This window comes from Musa acuminata, chromosome BXJ1-10 (genome assembly GCF_036884655.1).
Source record: "Musa acuminata AAA Group cultivar baxijiao chromosome BXJ1-10, Cavendish_Baxijiao_AAA, whole genome shotgun sequence".
NCBI classification, from domain to species: domain Eukaryota; kingdom Viridiplantae; phylum Streptophyta; class Magnoliopsida; order Zingiberales; family Musaceae; genus Musa; species Musa acuminata.
Window position 1 is genome coordinate 28,180,533 of NC_088336.1, and position 21,587 is coordinate 28,202,119.

At 40.4% G+C, this 21,587-nt stretch overlaps 2 protein-coding genes across 8 annotated transcripts; one reads left to right on the forward strand and one right to left on the reverse strand.

The window, feature by feature from the left end:
* The first annotated feature begins 4,463 nt into the window (after positions 1-4,463).
* Positions 4,464-10,141, forward strand: LOC135584400 (transcription factor BEE 3-like). 7 transcript variants are annotated; one of them, XM_065087496.1, is made up of 9 exons: positions 4,464-4,673; positions 5,607-5,655; positions 6,554-6,726; positions 6,959-8,602; positions 8,711-8,830; positions 8,948-9,013; positions 9,107-9,175; positions 9,258-9,341; positions 9,879-10,141. In XM_065087496.1, the coding sequence occupies exons 4-9, from the start codon at positions 8,156-8,158 to the stop codon at positions 9,987-9,989; spliced, it is 897 nt and encodes a 298-aa protein (XP_064943568.1). In that variant the 5' UTR covers positions 4,464-4,673; positions 5,607-5,655; positions 6,554-6,726; positions 6,959-8,155; the 3' UTR covers positions 9,990-10,141. The 7 variants fall into 7 exon arrangements, with proteins under 7 accessions (XP_064943568.1, XP_064943566.1, XP_064943570.1 ...); XM_065087494.1 differs by lacking the exon at positions 5,607-5,655 and having other exon boundaries at positions 6,959-7,126; positions 7,293-8,602; XM_065087498.1 differs by lacking the exon at positions 5,607-5,655 and having other exon boundaries at positions 6,959-7,126; positions 7,293-8,602; positions 9,903-10,141.
* A 2,055-nt stretch (positions 10,142-12,196) lies between these two features.
* Positions 12,197-18,880, reverse strand: LOC135595945 (uncharacterized). Its single transcript, XM_065087500.1, has 10 exons — positions 18,323-18,880; positions 18,052-18,189; positions 16,818-17,006; positions 13,915-14,052; positions 13,697-13,818; positions 13,479-13,611; positions 13,266-13,395; positions 13,097-13,176; positions 12,876-13,007; positions 12,197-12,687 (listed from the first exon to the last, which is right to left on the reverse strand). Exons 1-10 carry the CDS (start codon positions 18,791-18,793, stop codon positions 12,421-12,423), a joined length of 1,800 nt encoding a protein of 599 aa, XP_064943572.1. The 5' UTR covers positions 18,794-18,880; the 3' UTR covers positions 12,197-12,420.
* Between the last annotated feature and the right edge of the window lie 2,707 nt (positions 18,881-21,587).

The window sequence follows — 21,587 nt, forward strand, 5'->3', positions numbered from 1 at the left end:
ACAAAGGATTTTTTGGATGCGATCTACTCCTAGTCATAGACTTTGGGGTTTATAGTGGAGAAAAAAGACATCGAGCTGAGCTCCTTTGGTGGCTTTTGAAGCTGTTTTCAGATTCTGGCCCTGCAGGAAACGTGTTTGACTGACCATACAGTGGTAGGTAAATACTGGTGACCTTGGCGTTATTAGAGTGTGAGTGTGTGTGTGTGTGTGTGTGTGTGTGTGTGTGTGTGTGTGTGAGACAGTGAGAGAGAGAGAGAGAGAGAGAGAGAGAGAGAGAATGGGGCTTCTTTGCTCAATCTCAGCCGCTGGAATCTTTGGTAACATTTCTTCTCTCATCCTTTTGAGCTTCACATTTGAAAGATGTCTCCCTCGTCCAACAAAAGAGGAGCAAGTTTTCCCCGTTTCAGAGACAGGACACTTTATCATGTCCTTGGCATTTGAACATCCTTTCTATCTTGCCCTTTTCCTCTGGGAATTGTGAATAAACATCTCACGAATGAGATATGAAATTTACAAGTGCCAGATATGCGTACCATCGAATCTTTATCTGTGTCTCAGCTCAAGCCAACTTATTTCATTTTCATCTTCCATGAGCAGGAGCCATGTCACCCTCCATGACGCCAAGCTTCCCATATATGATGCTGATATTACCTGTAAATTTCAGGGTATTAATCATGTCATACACATTTCTTTAGGTTGTGCCAAGCCAACGACTTCTCTGACTGCTCATTGCAGGAGCTGCTCGATCATTCAAAGTTCAGAAAGATTCGACCCGGCGAGCGATCATCGCCTATAGCCTCACCCGTAAGTTCGACATGCAAAGCAAAGTACCAGCATTACTTAATTGGCACTAGAAGCACTTCACTCCCTCCGCCTAAAAGACAGCACTTTTCTATGATTGTGTAGCTTTCCTTGGACCACAAAGCCATTGTTATTGCCAGGGCCTGTTAACCATGATATATGTGCTCACAAGTTCATCATCATTCGATGGAAAAGATGAAAACCTAGCGGAAAAAAGATATATAGCTCCTAGGTGTAGAACTAATCCAATCCCCGCATCAGGCCAAGTGGGGAAATGTGATGTAGGCTTTAACCTTCTCTTAGGCTTCACCTACTAGTCTACCATCTACCTTATACGCAAGATGTTCTCTCAACATCTTCTACAGTCTGTAGATTAGAGTCACATGGAACCATCAATGTTAATATTTCTCTACCACTTCTGTGAGATTGTTCCGTCCTCGATGCCACTGGCACCATCAATGCTTGAGTCCTCCATGTCCTTTGAAGTGAGGATGCCGTTCCAGTTTGTCCATTCAGAGTCATGGAGTATGGTGATCGGGAGGCAGATATATTAACATCTTTTTCTAGTGATGCAGTTAAAATCCAGACAGCCGCCTGCTTGGCGTTTCAGTAAAGCATCGATTTAGATTGCTTACTTTGAAGAAGGCTATGCTTAGATGACCTTGACAAAGCCACCTGCAACCTGCAGTATTCATGGAGTAGGTTAATCGTGAGACCCCACTGCAAAGCCACTCGAGACTAGAGATCAAAACTGCGATGGGACAAAGAAGAAAAGGACAAGCGGGAAACCAATCATGGTAGATAACCAGACAGGCTCTCCTGTTCGTTTTCTGGGAAGCACCTCAAAGAGAAGAAGGATCATGCTTTGCACGATTTAATATGGGGTATAATCCCACAGTATTTTTTTCTTTTTCTTTGGGCCAAAATATTTCCTTAGAAGGAAGATTTCTGCGGTGTTCATCGACCAAAGTACAAGGAAGCATTGCTGCTTCCTGTTTGCTGCCATCACCCGTCCTTGTTCCTCCATCATAGTGCTTGTCAAATAGAAAGATTCTACAATAAGCAGCGGCCATTGGACTATGCTCGATTACTGTTCATCCTCAGTGGATTCACACATTATTTCCTCAAAAGAACTTAGATAGGAGGACAAAGTACTGTCAAGCCAGCGCAATTTGATCCCTTATGGAGATAACATCATGTCTCGGGTTGTCTGTTCCGGTTAGGAAGGAAGAGAAGAACAATCCAGAATCAAAGAGAATGGTTTATATTTATAAAAAAAATATATTTTTTTATATAAAATTAATTATAAGATATTTGAGTTATTTCTACTCAGTACAAATTTTCTTATATATCTCTTACATAAAATTTATAATAATTTATAATTTTAGAATATTTGTATTTACATAAAAGCGAAATTCAGAAACACCAAAAATATTTCTCATATTTTTTTCATCATAATTTAGAAATATATGAGATATTCATCCTAATTATCATTTTTTTTCTTTAGGAAACTTCTTCTTATATTATAGTTTCTTATGCAATTGGGACATTATCTCTTGAAGTTTTAAAAGACTTATCATTAGCAATAGTTAAGCGAGTCTCTGTCGACATGTATGACTGCTGCTCTCACCTCAACTCACTACAACTTGCAGGTGCTTTCAATAAAATATTAATAAAAGAAAAAGAAGAGAGAGAGAGAGAGAGAGAGAGATCATGTTGTTCTGACATGCCAATCATATGGTTCTTGGGGACCATCACTAGATTGGCTCGAGAATGGGATGTCTTTGTTTGCTAATGACCAACTGCATCAACTCCTACCTCGCACCTGCATTTGAGTTAGGTGGTGACAGCACTTGGCATGTCTCTGACTCAGCTTCCCCTTCCCCGGTCCGGTAAATCCGAGGGCGGAGGACGCCATCCATCGCCCTGAGACTTCAAACGATGGGAAGTAATCGATGTCATCACTTCCACCTTTTTCCTCCGCCTTGGCTCGTTTTTATTCCTTCTTCTCGCTGAGTGCGTGTTGTAGTCGAAGCCTACGTTCAGCTTCGTCTAAACCTATACGGTGACAGGGACGGCCATGATGACGATATTATCTGTGACGGTGGAAATGATGATGGCACAGCTTCATCGGTCGAACAAGCACGTTACAACAGATGTCCAGTTATCTGTTCTTGATTCTGCTATCTTGCGACAAATCGTGTGTGGTTGCTGATCTGTCTCGGATGCTACAACACAAAGACGATTGTGGATTACTTGGGGAATGTAAAGAGCATTACCTTTAACGCCACTAGTTTATGCTCAAGCTTCAATAATGGATGTGTTCTTTTTGAACATATCAAATCTAGAAGAAGGAACGAGAGAAAAGGGAGCTCAGCTCGATAGCACAAAAAAGAATAACTCCTTTCTGCCAATATGCCTAAGCTAGCACCATTGCCATAGGTAATCATAGGTGGAACGATACAATTCTTCTCTCTTTCACATTTGTTTCAGCGATTCACACCACCCAGCTGGTGAGTGCGACCACCGCCCACGATAAGAAGAGCAACTGGCCGGAGGTGTTTGACAAGTCCCTTTTGAATTCAAAGCAGTCAGCAGTCAACAGTTCCATGAGATGTTGATGTTTGTTCCAAGCCACATCCTTAGAGCAAGTTCTCAGACCATGTTACCACTTGACGGTACACGGTTTTGGCCCGTCATTGAGCAACCTCGAGACAGCTCAGTTCCTGGACTATGCTTTGGTAAACACAGCGATCGTCCCAAGGATGCAGTTTGCTTCGAGATAGCACCACAACTGATCCGTGTATGAGTCTTGAGTTGCCTTTCGTTGACATGCCCCGTGTCAGATGTCAATACGAAGTCTCAACTCTTATCCGCATTCAGATGACGTTGGAGCATGAGTTTAGCTGCATGTCCAATGAACTCGAGCTTGCATGCGACGACGCGTAGCAGCCTCGAGGTAGAAGATTTGGAGGCCAACTCAGAGACTTCGCCCTGTAAGATCACATCACTTGTTGATCTGTTAGTAGCAGCCTTGGAAAAGCCAACGTGATGTTTTAGTGGACATTAGACAGTAGTTTGAACCGATGATTTCTTTCTGATGCTCTTCTTTTGACCATTCCATGAAGTAAGACTGAAAGAGATTGCAATTTTCTAATCATTTCAAAGGCCACTTAGCACTGTTGCTTAGTCCACAGAGCGACCAAACCGTGAAACCAATGCTATTTAACACGCCAAAGTCTTCGATATATCCAATTGTGAGGTCATCAACTAAGACCACAGTGCTGCTACTTTCTCTGTTTCTTATCATGCAAGGAAGGACTCACCAGTCACACACACAGCTAATCTCAGTGATTTGACTATCATTTATTATAATATAAAGACATACAAATTTAATCAACTTTAATGCATTTTAACAATTATGATGATGAGAAAATTTAAGAGGATTTTTTGATCCCACCATAGTCACTATATGAACACTAGTAGTCATTATTGATTGATATCTACTCTAATAACACTAATTGGGCACATTATAGGCTCCAAGGGATCTTTTATGGCCCATTAGGCCCAAATCCAATTAGGGGACGTCACGCGCGCATCACGTGATCACCTTGAAAATATTGCGCACCCTGTTCTCGTGCGCTTTGAAGCAAAAGGGCAATTCCGTCTCTTGAGTCGGCTTCTCACCGCCTTCGGCCCGTGGCGGTGGAGTTCTTCCGAGAAACGGCCATTGGCCCGTCGGCCGTGGAAGCGGGCGAAAGATGGATCTTCCGCCGACGGTGCTCGTCCATGGGATCCCCTGGGCGGCGTGGCGCTGGGCGGAGCGTCGGTTCCCTTTCTTTCTCTAGCTAGGGTTACGGGTCTTCGTTCAGGTGACCTCCATTCCCTCCCCGTTCATTTCTTTCTTCGTCGTGGACGAGTCTTGAAATTACTCGGTTAGAGATATGATGGCAATGGCTGCTGTCGAACTGCGAGTTGTAATTTGCTTTCTTGATGAGAGGCGGGGGATTGGGATTGGTTGGTAGATTGACGATGTTGAGTGCTAATTATGATTGGTGATCAGATCGGAACTTGTTTCTTAATTTGCTAATTATAGTTTGTGTTCTAATATGGATAGCTAGGAATATAACTATAGGTGTTAAATTATTAAGATTCAAGTGAGTCACTCAGGCTACTGTTTTGACTACTGTAGAGTGTTCATATGAACTGTTTGATATCCTTTGAGTACAAATACTTACAGTTCCGAACACAACTTTATGTTTACCTTCAGCAGATTTCATAAGTATTATGGCAGACTGGAAAATCTACAGTGTTGAAACATTGAAAGAATTCTGAAGGAATCACCTTTTGGCTGCTGAATTAGGTCTTTCTTTGTGATTTATATTCATTCATACTTATTAAATTGGTGTTAGGCTGCCGTGTCTAAATTGTTTTTCCACTGGTTCACTCTTGCATCTTGGTTAGGTTACTACCAATTCAGCCTAACCAACTGATGGAAATGTTGGTCATGGGACTTTACTATCGAGTTGACGACTGATAGGTGTCAGATGTAGATAAAAAGCTCATACCTCGGTTGTATAGTTCCACATTGAGACATAAAGAACAAAGCAAGACATAGTGGAGCTTTTTTTTTCATTATTATTTATGCCATTGCTATCAACAGAAAGTAGGAGGTCATTTCTTGCTTCTTAGTCATCACACCAGAAAGTCCTGGTGACAAGGCATTTTGATGTATTTTATTCAGGCATATAGTGCATGTAATGGAATTGCTGTGTGGTCACTTCACAGATACTTTGCATTTTCAGATAACTACTGCAAGGTTGATTCAGAGAGATTAGGGGATTGGAAGCTAAGGTATTTATGGCTCTGATAAAATCATACAGCAATGATAATCCTCTCTTTGGATGCTTAGATGTCGGTCTAGAGCAAAAAAAAAAAAGAAAAAGACAAAACCATATGTTTTTTACCACATATTCTTTGGTAGGACATATTTCCATTGTCACTCCACTCTCTACTACTTAATCACTCAAATTAGATGATGATAGTCCTACTATGAATCCTACACAATACCGACAAGTATTTGGTTCCTTATAGTACTTATCTTTTACACGTTCGGATATCTCGTTTGTCATCAACAAATTATCACAATTCATGCATCGACCACCGTTATACATTGGTTTGCAGTAAAACGAGTGTTGCAATATCTCAAAGAGACTCTCAATCACGGACTTCTTCGTAAAGTCTAAATGACTTATGTCAAGTTTGAAACTGTGGATTTTACTCTATAATGTCAGTTTGATGTGGTTTTACGTAAGCTTTCCATTCTGCTCCATGTGATTACACTTGGCTTGTTCCCTTTTTTTATTTTTTATTTTTGTCCGTGCCCTTCAACATCATTACTTGTGAAAATTCTTTCTTCTGTTTGGTGTAACTCAATTAATCACGTCAAATTTAATGAGCTGGTTTTTGAGGTAGCTTCTTTTCTAAAGTTAGGTTTAGTATCTAAAACAAGGCATCTATATGAGAAGTCTGATATTAATTTTTAGCTTGTTTGGTATCTGTACTTTGCAAGCTTTTTAAAGCATATATTTTGTGGTCGAGTTTCAGTTTTGGATACTCATAGGTTTGCTTTTATAATATGCCTTGGCCATCTCTTTGCTCATTTGTCAAACCATTTGATGATGCGTGTTATTTTAGCTCAAATACGTTTGAAATTAAGGCTTGCTTACATTTTTTTTCTCATGAACTTTAGGTGTTGCATGCTTGTGATACGAGAGAAGTGCTGTATTTAGACATTGGATGCATACAATCCTTGATATGGAATACACCTGTTATTCACTGAGAATAGTTTTGGTAAACTCACGAGAGAAGTTTACCGTCAGAGGCACTGCATCCAGGCGCATGATGCAAATTTCATGATCTCTGGTACGTAGTCAGTTCTGGTAGGTGACCGCCTTCAAAGTGCAGACAGATGCCCTGAAATAAAACTGTGATAGAGCTAGTTGATCGAGAACGACTGTTTAATCAAAGTGTCATAGAAATAAGAATTATTTGCATTAGTATTAAATTCAGTAATTAATAATACTGTAGAAAGATTGTGATAGTAAAGTTGCAAAGCTTCTCCTTTATTATCTATCTTGCCTCAAATAAAATGTAGATTCTTCACTGCTTTGGATGGCATTTTGCTGAAGAGGAAATATGAGATGATGGATGACTAGGCGGCATTTGCTCGGGTACTTGTTGCAAGTGTTGAAGGTGACATATCAAGAGAACCATTTATTTAAAAGGGCATCCTCCTCCTCCTCCTCCACAAAAGTACTCAAAGGTATGTTACAGTCCCTCCTCCGCCGACTCTCATTCCTCTTCTAGATATTATAATTATCATTATTTTCTGATGGTCACATGATGATGAGAGTTGGTAATTTTCTATGTTGCGTCATAGCTTTCTGCTAATCTAATTCCTTTTGCATTGCCAACATCAAAATCGACAGGCCATCTTGATTTGACCAGACAGTCCATTGTGAGCCATTAAACCGTAACATAAATTTCATTGCAATGAGTGAGGGGGGGTAATATTTCCTGGAAGTGGAGGTGGATAATATAGGGTAAGGCATGCTCAAAGTTGGTTCAGTAAAAAACCTTCCCTAGCTAGCCAACTTAAAGATGGAGATGTGAAATATGAATCCACGAGGCTTAAATGATAGGTTGGAGAACTTCAATTCACAGGTTTTATGACCTCCCCGACCGAGTTGCCATCTTCTTGCTTATCTTGGCTTTGTGCTTTCTGGCCATCCTACACCTCCCCCAGAAGTTCCAGTCCATGGATGCCACTTGTCCATGGCTGCCTAATTTATGTGAAGTAGAGGTTCACAGGCTTCGCTTCATCTCATCGGAGGGCCATCGTGCCCGAGAGAGAGACGAGCACTCACGCCTCCATGCCTGCTGCCCATCAACCCTGTCTTCCCTTCACCGTTGGAATATCGCAGGTCTTCCGTTGGGTTCACCATGCTCCTTTAAGGCTGCAGCTTAAACCGGACCGGATGATGACTTGACCTTAGGCAGGAAAGAATTAGACCACAGCTGTTCACCATGACCATGCATCCAAGAAAGGAGGCCACAGGATTTGAGGATAGCAAGTACCTGCTCCTGCTTCCCTACCTGACAGGAACAGTGTCATCATCAGTCTGCCAAGGCCTACCAATCAATCCCCTCCTAATTACTTAAATCTAACCATTGTGGGGTGTTTCAGCATGTATCCTTCAACCAGTCATGGATCTATTCTGAGAGGAGGGCACCGGCTCGTTCGTGTACACCTTTCTTCCCCTCCTCCGTTTCATCATTTTATTTTATTGTGATGGGAGAGACTGTCGAGAGCTTGAGTTGCCTGAAGCCCTTCCTCTCCTGCGTGGAAATGGACCCGAGCTTGGAGCTGATGGGCCAACTCGAAGAGCTAAATGGATCCGCCATGGAGATTCCAGACTCCGGAGTCGTGGGATTTTTCAGCGAGGATTACTTGTCCCACCAGTCTGAGCTCGGCATGCCTTTTCCGGATCACGTGTCTGGTTTGTTGCCGGCAGAATGCCAAACACCCGCGGCGCCGCCGCAGTCCAAGGCGTCTGTAGCTGAGCAGAGTCAGGGAGACAGGAAAAGGAAGGGCATGGAGGCGCCTGTGGCTGAGCAGAGTCAGGGAGACAGGAGAAGGAAGGGCATGGAGGCGCCTGTTTCTAACAGCGAACACGCTTCGGCAGCTCTTTCGGAGTCCGGCTTGCGAGTGCTCGAGATCAAGAAGAATAGTAGTAACGTACGCTGTCCTATGCTTATTGTTCGATTGTCTATAATCTTATATTCTTTGGAGGTGCAAGCAACGTTTTCTTTCTTTCGTTCCTTCTTCTTGGATTTTACCTACCAGCGCTCAGGGGGTGGGAAGAGAGCGAGAGGCAATTCGAGGAAAGCGGAGAAGCTCAAAGAGGTGGTTCATGTGAGGGCAAGAAGAGGCCAAGCCACTGACAGCCACAGCCTAGCCGAGAGGGTAAGCGCGGAAACTCCCATCACCGACAAAGAAACTAGTGTTGATCGACTAATAGCATTCATCAGTTTGATGATTTTTTTACCTGTTTGTTTATACATGATTCGTTAATGGCTTCAGGTGAGAAGAGAGAGGATTAATGAAAGAATGCGCTGTTTACAAGGCCTGGTTCCCGGCTGCTACAAGGTAAATATAGCCCACAAGGAAGCTTGTCGGCTTTTGTTACGCACAATTCAATTACTTAGTGAATATTCTAAAGAGAGGCCATGGTGATTACAGGCCATGGGCATGGCCGGAATGCTCGACGAGATAATTAACTATGTACAATCACTGCAGAACCAAGTTGAGGTAAGACTTGTTCATGATCCGAGGGGTTTTCTTGTCACTCTGTTTTGCTTTCTTCAGCACCTGCTGTTTTGTCTTGGTACAGTTCCTTTCGCAGAAACTTTCGGCTGCAAGCTCCTTCTACGACTGCTGCTTCGACATGGGCATGGAGACTCTCTCCACACCACAGGTGATCCTTGCCGTGTGAATATATAGTCCATGTGCGGTTCCATTGGGGAGAGAGGCAGAAGAGCGAGGACCACTCCCTTGTTCTTATGCTCTCTCACACCCACACACATCACAACAACAATTTTATGAAAGGTTATGCCAAAGTGATACCAATACGGTTGATGTGATGATACCAATGATATTAACCACACCTCTGCAGTTGCTGTGATACCAATGACTGAGCATGCTAAGAAATGAATTGATTGATCGTGCCACTTCTAACGACTATAGTGAACTTAACATCCTCCAATGGGCCAGAGTTTGGAGTTAATATAATTTAGCTAGGTAATGTTAAATACTCGGAGTCAACCTAATTATGTGCTTTAAGAAGAGTTCATCCTTCTCTGATGGATGCCAGCCACTGGCTTCTTCTTGTGTTGTACTCTGCCGCACATTAATGCACTGTAAAACATAGTCGTAATGAAGTTGATTTGTGTACCTGAGATTGTTCATATATACACACCCCTACTTGTGGAGTTAATGCCTGAAGGGACACTAGTCCTTGTTTCTCATATATCTGCAGGCAGGTGATGGGCAGGAGACAGAAGAGGCAGCTGTGAGACCGGTGCGAGAGGAGTATGGGGGTTGTACCACCGGCTTTCCTCTGTAGTTTGTCCTTTCGCATCTCTCTCTCTCTCTCTCTCTCTCTCTCTCTCTCTTTGCTTCGACTGCCATTTCTGATTACATCTACTCGTGAATGGCACACGTGTATTTTCCCATGCACATATATATATATATATATATATATATAAGCTTTACTTCTTTTTGTGTTTGCCGTGTTTGCATCTGTCCACTTTGACTCAGTACTTGATGTTGCTATCTATCTCAACTGAATGGCAAGAAATAAGCCACGTTTTTTAGCATGATTTATTTAAATTAGATCTGATGTGGCAGGCGTAACTCTATCTGTAAAGAGCTCTGTTGTACGTGCCGTGTCAGATGGTGACACTACTACTTTCTTCGACTAGTTGTTTTCCTTCTTCGTAATCTTTGTTGGATCGTTTGAGATCGCAATCTTACGAGCAGATGCTAAACGAGGGTAGAGAGACATTTTGACTTGTGGAAAGTCTATATACTATAGAGACAGTTAACGGGACAAAATATGCTTGTCAACGTAGATTTCTTATTAACGTAAACGGATGGAGACATTAAGAATCTGAGAGTACATTTTATTATGTGGACATGACGGACGTGGTCATCCATATCCGAGAACTTCCAAATCGCATCGGCAGAACAATCAATTTCCATCTACAGTGCCCCCAAAGGGGAATGCACGGCGTTCCTTTTGCATGGCACCCACCGCAGTGCTTGCAATGAAAGACATCCCAATCATGAGAGCCACAAGCCGAAACCTACGTACGTGTCATCACTGGTTACCATGCACACGTAGCGAGAGAGTTTGGCCAACACTCACGTGATCAGTAATGATCATATTTTCCTCGACATAATTGATCGAGAAGCATTCCCATGTTGCGATGAACTTCTCAGGTCGCTTGGCTGCAGACCAAGCTTCCTTTGCCTTGTCCCGAAGAAGTGCGCCCCCATGGAGGATGATGATGACTCCTCGCTTGGCAATCTTGCAGCCGTACCAAATGAGACATCTTGACGGCTCGAACAAGGATGGATTAGCTGACGCCAGAGAAATAAATGCCACAGCGCCCGTGAAAGGAACAACTCGGATGGCGAATGATCGCCGACGAGGAAGCTTCGTCGATGGACGTTATCCTTTCTGCGGGCCGGAGAAGCGACAAAGAGGCTGTCGATGGCTAGGCAGCTCCAGTGCACGGTGGAACGTGGCGGCAGATGCAGTGCTCTCGATGATGCATGGAGTCATTGGAAATGGAACTCGCCGGAAAAGTTATGGGCGAGATCGGAGGAAGCGGAACGTAGGAAGGAGCTCCTTTTTGACCTGTGTCGGAGGAGTCCTCATGACCTCCATGTGGTGGGAAGCATCGACTGGTCCTACTCAATAATAATTGGCGTGTAATACGTAAAGATTGTGAAGAATGGGCATGGAAGAGTTCAAAGAAGCTCTTTATTTCTTGCTTTCGGCTTTTGCCTTCCTTGTTCAATCTCAATACCCAATCTGTTGGGCGTAGAAGAGACGAAGATGAGTTGGTGGTTGATGAACAAGCCAAGCCGTGCATGCTGCATGAAAAAGGCAGGCTGTTGCTAAATTGCTGAGCCTTCGGCAGGCAACCTTTTGTTTTTGTATCTGTCAGGAATCGAAAGAGCTGAATGATAGATATATTTTGTATTTTGCAACATAACAACTTAAGCTTTTAGATATTGTATTATTGATCAGTTGGATTGGGACTCGAATGCATATATTAAGATTTAATCTAAACATGCACTGCAGATTATTTTCAATCTAAAACTTGGTGTATCGATAATATGAGCACAACATGGAGAGCCTTGGGGTGAAGTTTAGGTTCCAAGAGAATGGGGATGAGCTCTATGATGTTGTAATGAATAGAGCCCCCAACGCTCTGTATCTGTGTGTTAGTACTGGAATTGAAACATAGTTCTAAGTTCTGTAGCAACAGCAGCCCCGCCGTTTCAATGAACACATTAATATAATCTCAACCTTGGAAACCATTCACAATATGTGTATGTGTGTGGGTAAATTCCAAGTAAATATATATATAGCTATAGCTACTGATCACGCAAGTAGTACCATTGTCAAAGATTCAACAGCAACAAACCCACCACAGGAAAATAATCATAAAGCTAAACGGTTAACGGCAATCAGAAATCATGAGCTTAAGTTGTGAATCCAATTCAATCCACAATTAAGGTTCCTGAGCAACAACAGGAAACCTATTAAACAAGATCCGCTTTGCTATGAAGAAGAAGATACACTAGAATTTTAGTCTGAATAAAACCATTTCGATCGACCTATATCTCAAAACTAATTAAGAAATAAGTTCCCTTTCCTAAAGACCTGAGGATGTTGTGATGGTCATTTCTAGGTATCTCCTTCCAAGATGAAAACCAATGTTATAGGATGTAACCTTCTCGTGCTTTCTTGTTCTCTCTCTTTAGTTACCAATATGAGGTTGAATGAAGTTCTTCACAGAGGATTGAAGAGAACTAAACACCACACGAAGTTTCTCCCAGTCAAAAGACTCCAAACTTGGGAAGAGGGCAAAATAGATTCCAACCGCAAGCACAAGCACAAAAACACCACCCTTCATGTAGCCAGAATGATGTGCTAACTTCCCAAGGATTGCCTTGCAGCATTTATCTGCATCCTTGATTGATGTTAGTTTGCTGGCATTCATATCCTGAGACAGGGCTTCCTCATTCTGCATAACAGGAAGTACAAAAGGGCACCAAATATTTCAGACTCTGATCCACACACATACTAATATAATTGAAATTAACAACCAATTCCGTGGTTCCGATATTAAGTACCAATTATTCAAACCAAAGAGCATGTGTCAAGCAACTGATACAACATCCAGAAACAAAATTATTGGAAGTGATTACTTACTTTAGCCCTCAAATTCTTAAGTGTTACTCTAAGAGCTTCGGGAGAGATTTTGGATGCGCAACTTTTCCATTCGCTCGAGAGTTTATGGAGAACAACAGTACTTGCATCAACATTCTCTAGGTGAAGTTTTTCCTTCACAATCAACCAGTTAAAGCAGTCAGAATGGTTTCTTTGAAAAAGGAGAAAAATGAGAAATTTAAATCTCTACAAGAACAACTCACCCACTGCCTGTAACACTCAGCATTTTGAGTCAAACACCAGATGAATATATCTGCCGCTTCTTTTGTTAGCTCTGGAATGTCTGCAAATAGGTGGCAGTTACCAATAAAGCCATAAAAATTGGAGCATCAATCTAGAACATATGTACAATGCCAAGGATTTCAGCTATACTTCGTTGAATTGCAACAACAGCAGCAGGCAAAAGCTGCTGTGATGCTTGTTTCGTAGTTTTCGTCCCAGGAGAACCTGCGAGAGCCAGCTCCTTTAGAGTAGGATACACTGCTTTAAATCTCTCTGTGGCCTGCAAAATCCCACAATTCAGGAATGCTAGTCTTAAACTTTAAACTGGATGATAGGCAGCATCTCATACAGAAACAAACAGACCTTGACCAGTGCCGCAGGAGCAGGAAAAGTCATTTGCATAAGCAAATCAAGTGCAGTAGGTGGCACTAGGCGTTCCCCCTTTCTGACAGCACCATTTAATAAAATAGCTCGAGCTTTCGGCCCTGCAAGAATTCTACAAACAAAATGCAAAACTAAATTTTGAATCAAACACCAAAACAACACACTTATTATTAGGTCAACTTAACATTAGAGCAAACCTCTCAACCAATTGCAAAACCAGGTCCCGAGATTGTGGGTTCGCCTGCAATTTTCCACAAACTACAGGAAATAGGTAATGTGCCCATGAGTACATTCCGACAACTGGATCACCCTGCGAAGCCTATCAAAATAGAAATCTTCTCAATTTAACAACAATATTACATTGTAGCCTTGCAACCTTGAGTCGAACATTCAATTTGGACGTTTTACAAATCACCTGAGCAATAACCCAAACAAGAACTGGGAGTTTCTCTTGTCCTTGATATCGAGGGTTGTCCCTTAATTTGGGCAAAAGGTTTACAAGTGTGTCAGGCTTCCGTCTTAAGGTCATTGCCAGAACAACAAATATTGCAACCTGTAGTTGGTATAATCACATGCAATAATATTAGTGAAAACTCCAACTTGCTATCTATAAGAGGACTTCTCTCAAAGGCACTTGCAAGACATTTGACATAAACATATAATATCAATTTGCTGCATAAAATTCATGAATTCAAGAAAATTGCTTGAATGTAATTGCAAATTAAACATATAAAACCTGCATTTATATGTGGAAGTTTCGGATGCGATTTGCTATTGCAATTTAAAAAAACATTCCTATAATGAACTTGCTGTTGTTACTGAGATGAAGACCAAAACTAGAAAAGATATATGGCGCAGACTTAAATTTTCCTAAAGCATGTTGAAAACATGGTTGTCTGCTAAGTCATCAAGGAGAAGGGTCATACAAGGATTAAGGAACAGCAGGAATCAACAAGAATGTAAGCTAATATTGGGAGAAAAACACATAGAAAGAGAGAAGAGCAGATGGATCAATCTAGAAGGAAAGCAAGATTGAGAAAAAGCATGGAACAACTACATCTTTGTGTTCCTTATTTCTGTCACTATTCCATGCCGTCTCTTAGTCTCAGTGTTAGCCCTATCGAACAATTGCTTGCTTCATTGTCTTATGCCTTGAGACTCTTCCATGTCTTCCCACCACCTGCCTCTCTCTCACACATTTATGGCATAGCCCAAGACAAACAAGGTATAGTGGAAGCACTCGAAACAGTAGTTACCCCCCACTATTATCGCCACGAACCACAAACATAAGCATAAACATACACACACAACACCAATGTAAGCACACACGGTCATGCATACATGTGCAAACATACATAGAAATGCACACAAGCGCACATAGGCATAAACACATGCAGAGATGCACACGAACACGCACAGGTGCACATGCACGTACGCATATGAGTGCACATGTTAATCTCTAAATATTCTTCAGATCGTGGTCATCAATGCATACATGTTAGCCATCACGCAAAACTTCTCCTGTAACATGATGATTGAATGCTTACCAAAAGACTGGTGAGAGTAGGTTATTATTGTTTTGTTTTTGGTTGTCCTGAATCCAAAACCTACTGATCATAATTACACCAGTTTGTTTTTTCACTCCTTTATATATTAAAAAATCTTAATTACCTGAAATAAAAAAAGACACATTTTGAAATAACATGAAATTTAGTGATGCTTCTTAAGGATATCACAGATGTTTTTTTTTTTTTTTTGCAGGCCTCATCAGGAATCTAGACAAGTGGCCAAGAAACATAGAATCCAAAAAGAAGAGAAAATATGTAAAGAAAATAGTAGAAACCACAACAACAAAAGAAAAAACAACTTTAAAAATATATGAAATAGAATAAGAAAACAGAAAGGAATGATAAAATGGCCATGCTAGGCCTTTATAACATTCTTGATAATTATTATTGGCTAGTGGTTGCATTATAGCCTGTACTAGCCTACTAGGTTATATAATCAACGTACACCATTGTAAATTTATTAGATTGCATGTCTAGCCCTCGATGCTATAGCTCTGAAGATTCATTTTTCTTTTTCTTTCTTTTTCCTTCTTTTGTTTATACCTTGGTGCTACTCAGCATTTGTAGCCTGCAGCCAGCTATGAAACACAAATTGATTGGCATAGGGTGAATGAGGAATGACCATACTTTAAGGCCTGTGTTACATCCTCCATGGCAATTAGTGGCCAATGGCTTCATACATGAATAGCCACATTAGATTAATTACCAATGTATATGCCATATGAAGTTACAGATTACATGTCAATAGCCCCATAGATCTCTTTCTTCTTTTTTTTTTTTTTCTTATTTTGTATATATCTTAGTGTTATTTGCCATATGAAGTATGTGATCAACTATGAAACATTAATTTACTAGGTCAAAGAACAACACTACAAACCAAATTACAAAATATGCCTCTTATATTCAGAAGGTATGAAATGAAGAGTGTTACAGTAAGTACCCCTTCATAAGCTAATCATAGATGAGTGGTGGATTTGGCGTAACACCTTTCTTTTATCTTACTTTCGTATCATTAAAAAGTTTCAACCCATTAATTGATCACAGGATGTTTGGATGAGGTATGTAAATATTTTCATGGTTGATTATACAACCAGAATTGCCAATATAGAACTTCTTCTGATTGCCGCTATATAGTTCTTGCTTTCTCTGATCTCAGGTACTAATCAATATTTAATTATCTATTGAAAATTTCCATGGAAGAATCTCATTTCTTTGCATACAATTCCTTAGGTAGAAGTAGGAGTTCAAGTTGCATCAGACTCTGTTTCATGCAAAGATGAATACATAAAAGGATGCTCAAGAGCTGGAAACTTAATTAATAAAATAATCTAAAATGCCTTTTCTTAATGTCTTTATTTTTCCTTATAAGCTCATTGATCAGAAATGATTCCTCGTTAAACTAGACAAAACTACAAAAGCTGCAATATATATGCTTTAGATAAAATTTTCAAGAGGTTAGTGATCAAACATGATTGGCATACATACTTTTCCTTGCAGAATATGTATAACAAAAGAAGGGCTTAAAGGATATTGGAAAAGATTAAAGTGATATGCATTAGAAAAGATGGAATATCTGGTAAATTTGGAGGGGCTCTTGTGCATGGGTTGGAATAAAATAACCATCTGAAAAAACAGGTGCAATTTTCAGTCTGATGAGTGCTATTTCGCAAGCAATCATATTCCTCTAAAATTTTACTAGCATATATTCCACAATCGGGGTGAAGGATAGGAAAATCTAGTAGAATATTACTTGACTATTTGATGGAGTGTGTTGAACAGATTTCTTGGAACCCTTGGCAGTTGACTGTTGACTTCCCAGTTCAGCAAGGATGCCATCCAGGCACCATAAAACAAAATTTCCCAAAGCTTCAGGAGATTTCAATGCGATCCAGCCAACCGAAGTCTTGCAAACAGATTCAGATATATGGCACAAGGGAATCTGTTCCAGATTAATGAACATGAATTAGATTTGTAATGGTATGCTAAGAAATATGCACAAGAAACACAACAAGAGATATATAAGAAAAAACTTAAAAAAACTCATATCCATAGAGACAAATGGCATAAAGCGACGCAAGTAATATGGTGCATCTTATAACTAGAATTAGCATTCTTAAAATGTATGACATCACTGCAGGATATCATGTACAAAAAGTCATGATTTAGACAGGGTCAGCTCTTCAAAACTGGAGATGGGAAAACTGCTCGTCGGTGTCAAACTGCCAGAAAACTTATATCATCACAAGAATTCACAACTAAAAAAAAAAACACAGCAGTTTCACAAAAAAATTGTTTTCGATCCTAGCATTGATCATCTTTCAATTATATATTGTTATTTGAATTACATGGAAATTTGTGTATTACATACAAGCAATGCTGGCCAATAGTATTAAATGATAGCATTTAATACTATTTCCTCTTTAAACAAGCAACCTTTACTGGCAAAGCAAGTGGAAAATTTTCCTGCTGCTTGACTTATTAACTAAGAAATGACATTCTTGGATACAATGAAGAATCAACTAGTGAAGCATCTAAAAAGCTATGGACACAAAGTGGACTGCAACACTATGAAACACTAAGCATGAAAACTAGTAAAGTTGGCTTTGAAGAAATATCTCCATGTGCATATAGTAAATAGCAAGCAGAGATCCTGGTTGATAAAAACATGTTTGAAGCTATTTGTTTGTTATTAGCTACAAGGTTGCAATCAATGTAGAAACAAATTAACATCAAGCAAGAAAATTTGGTACTGATCAATAACAGATATGGTACATAATCATGGGTCAAAATGATAGCTTTCCCAATTAAGTATTCATAACGCATGTTTTTAATTTACAAATCAATTTCGATGATGACTAATCAAGCATAAAGTTTTCTATTGACAAAGGAAGAGACTACGAAACGATATTAGGAAATGACAACATGATCGTCTTGAATAGTAGCAGAGATTTGAGGACCGAACATTCGAGGCAGAACAAGCTTACATCAGCGATCTTAGCAACAGGGGATTCCTTGAACATCTTAGTCCATGGAAACTGTGATGCGCTGACAGAGGCAAAGGATCGCGCGAAAAAATCCGCAAATCGCATGAGTTGAATATCCTGTTGGGATTCGTACAAAGCCTGAAAAGATAAAAGATTAGAAGATAAAGAACTTTTAACAGAAACCTGTATAACTCGTAAATTGAATCGATCTTCTTAACATTAGATTAAGAGATTTTATATGTTCATGTATAAAAACAGATCCGGTTCTCACCGAGATTTCGGCAAGAAATGCATCCAGATCGGCCGCATCGATCTTGGCGGCGGCCTCGGCGACCGTCACCTTAGGCTTCTTTGGTTTCTTCTGCTTCTCTTTCTTCGGTGCCTCCCCTCCGTTCTCCTGGGCCCCGCGAACGTCCTCCGGCCCGCTATCGTCGTCCTCATCATCCGACGCGGCCGGGGCGAGCCTGGATCTGTCACCACCAGCCTCAGCGGCAGCCGCCGCCGCAGCGGCGGACTCGATGGCGCGCCGCCGCTCGCGGGCCTTCTCCTCGAGGGAGTCGAAGACGTGGGATCGATCGTTGGGGTGGGGGAGCCCGTCGGGGAGGTTACGATCAGGATCGGCGGGCGGCTGGGGCCTGCGCTGGCGCTTGGCGTAGGTGACCTTCTGCCAGCCGTGGTTGGGGCTGGGGTCAGCGGTGGTGACCGCGCCGTCGAGGGAGGATGAATCGATGGTGTCTTTCATGGCGTCGTGTCAAAATGTGGGGGAGGAATTCGAGGCGAGTTCGCTCAACAATAAATAGCACAGAGAGAGAGAGAGAGAGAGAGAGAGGGCGGGGAGGAGGGGGTGCTGCCACTTAGGCCGTGAACGGGTGTTCTAATTTCCAGGTTAGTATTTAGGGAACGGAGGGGAAAATAAATCGCGTAATTATCTTTTTTTATTGGATAATTTACCGATAAAAGCGCTAATGAGTTTTTAAGTGACCTTATATTTAATTTTTTTTAATGAATTTTTAGGTATTATAAAAAACATCTTGAATAATATTGATGATTTTTAGTTTTAATTATATTTAACTTACTTTTTAATTAACTTTTTTTAAATAAATCGGATCAAAATATTTTAATTAAAATTTAACTATTCAATTTGATTTAATTCAGCCTTAGTTTATTTTTTTATTTTTTAAAATTATCATCGTCTCTCCACTTCCGCTCTCTTTTCAATGTATTGCTTCTCTTCCTACTTCACCTCCGGTGTCATCTTCTTTTTCTTCTTATTGACTTCTTCTTTCTTTACCTTCGCCTTTTTATCCTCGTGACTTTTATCGTCATCTCCTCCTCTCTCTTGGCTTTCCTTCTCCCACTGCTCTCTGCCTCCTCTCCTCTTCTTTCATCTCCTTCTCTTCACATAGTTTATTTAGAAAAACTCATACTCGATTATAAATTCAACATAAAAAAATCTTAAAGAATAATCATTCTAATTTATATAAATATATATATATATATATATTAAATATATTAGTATCTTATCGCTAGTTGCTTCGAAGAATCTTTGGATAGATTTGATGAAAATTTAAATAGTTACATTTGTGTTATGCTCGATCATATATTCAATTTAAAATTATTATATTTAAAATTTTAATTATCCTAAAATTATTTTTAAAAAAAGTGATATTAAACATTATCATCTCACCGTAGCAGTTCGAAAGAAGTTTCAATAGATATGATGAAAATTTAGCGAGCAACACTCACTCATCGATTCAAACTATAAAATCATATTTAAAAATTTTATCGTAAAATCATAAGAAATAAAAAATTAATACTAGACATCTTAGAATTATATACCAGTAGTCTTAGAAAAATTTGGATGAATGTAGTGAAAATATCTTAGATACACTTAAATTATACTCATGTAGATTCAACCAAATTCCACTCAAACTTTTACGACTGGACTCATTCTAATCCAAATCGTGATGTTGAGATCGAACCAAACGATTTATGGCTCGAAATAGTTTGATTCAAGAGCATTATCAATTTTTTAAAAAAATAAATATCTATGGTCAGAAATAATTATGGGGGCACTATCTAATAAAAGCCTATAACTAAGGGTTTTTTTTATAAATTATTATTATTATTATTTTTTATGCTTATATTATTTCATAATATTTGTTATGAGCTATTTGTATTCTTATTCCACGAATGATGTGATAAGGTTTCCACGAATCATGAAAACAACGTTACTAGATCACGTAATTAGGATTTCGAATGCGACAATAGTCGTGCTAATGATTTTTATGTCGTTGATCTATGGTTAGTGATAAGGTATATTTTGGGTCAATATCGCGTCACGAGCAATGCCACATAGCGTTACAGTCAGGAGCACCCCCACGCATTGAACCAGAGACCGTATCAAGGCGTGGCTCGATACGTCCCATCTCGGAAAGCTCGAGACGGCATCGCATGACGTCGTTCCGCACATCCTGGGGTGACGACCGCACAAAGGTGCTGCCTCATCTCCCGAGGATCAGCCGCTACGCTCGCATACGACCGACCCTCATACAATAGCATATAAGCACCTGGCCAGTATCCAGCCAGGGGAGGAAGAAAGAGAGAGAAAAACTCCAATCCACCACTGACTTGATCGTTGAAGAGACCAAAGTCGGGAAACATCCGACAATGATCTTTTTTGCAAGAAAGCTATTATCGTTGGCTAGAAGGCATTGATCAAACTCTCATTGTCGACGCTCAAAGTGGTGTTCGATCGATCTCAAAACCCAGCTCAACCTACCAGAGACTCTTGACATTGCCCTGTGGACCAGGCCATGCTGACTCTATCAACCACGACGCTCCAATCCATCAGCAGTTGGTATGGCGGTATTGCACAGACATTGAGTTATATTCATCGTTTTGTTTGATCATCACGTATGTTTGATGATTGGTTTTATTTTTGTGCTTATCAGATTCATTTGTCGCCTAATAAAGAAATATGATATATATATATATATATATATATATATATATATATATTTCAAGTGGTTGGAGAAATGTAGGAGTGCAAAGACACTATTTGACGGTGTATGCATTTATGGGTTACGCGTCCCAACTACCTCTTTGTTATTGGCGGTGGCGTCGGTCCCACAAGGGACTCATCGGGGAGGTTAATCTAAAAGTGGCGGTAGTTGGGACGACTAAATTATAAATGGGGAAATTTATGGCTTTTATTCGAAAGAAATGACCTCATCTAACGGTACATCGCCTGACAACACTTCTGGAAGAACAAACAAATCCATCGACTATTGATTCAGAGTTAGCACAAATCGTTCATCGATGGTTATTTCTTCTCGAATTGTTTGACCACATCCCAAGTCGCCCAATTAGCCTCGTGCGAGCTCGATGCTTTGGCCTATCACCATACGTTTCCCATATCTCGTTCAGTTCCGTGTAGAAAGGGAAGAGGAAAAGTCAAACACTCAAACTGGCTAATAATCGAGATAAACATATACATTTAAATGGCCATTATAAAGACGTCAAACCACGAACAA

Coding starts and splice junctions, on each gene's coding strand:
- LOC135584400 (XM_065087496.1), top strand. CDS start 8,156: ATGGGAGAGACTGTCGAGAGCTTGAGTTGCCTGAAGCCCTTCCTCTCC. Junction 8,831..8,947: donor GCCACAGCCTAGCCGAGAGG/GTAAGCGCGGAA, acceptor TAATGGCTTCAG/GTGAGAAGAGAGAGGATTAA. Junction 9,342..9,878: donor AGACTCTCTCCACACCACAG/GTGATCCTTGCC, acceptor AAGGGACACTAG/TCCTTGTTTCTCATATATCT.
- LOC135595945 (XM_065087500.1), bottom strand. CDS start 18,793: ATGAAAGACACCATCGATTCATCCTCCCTCGACGGCGCGGTCACCACC. Junction 14,053..16,817: donor ACACTCCATCAAATAGTCAA/GTAATATTCTAC, acceptor TACCAACTACAG/GTTGCAATATTTGTTGTTCT. Junction 13,819..13,914: donor TTGTTTGGGTTATTGCTCAG/GTGATTTGTAAA, acceptor CTATTTTGATAG/GCTTCGCAGGGTGATCCAGT.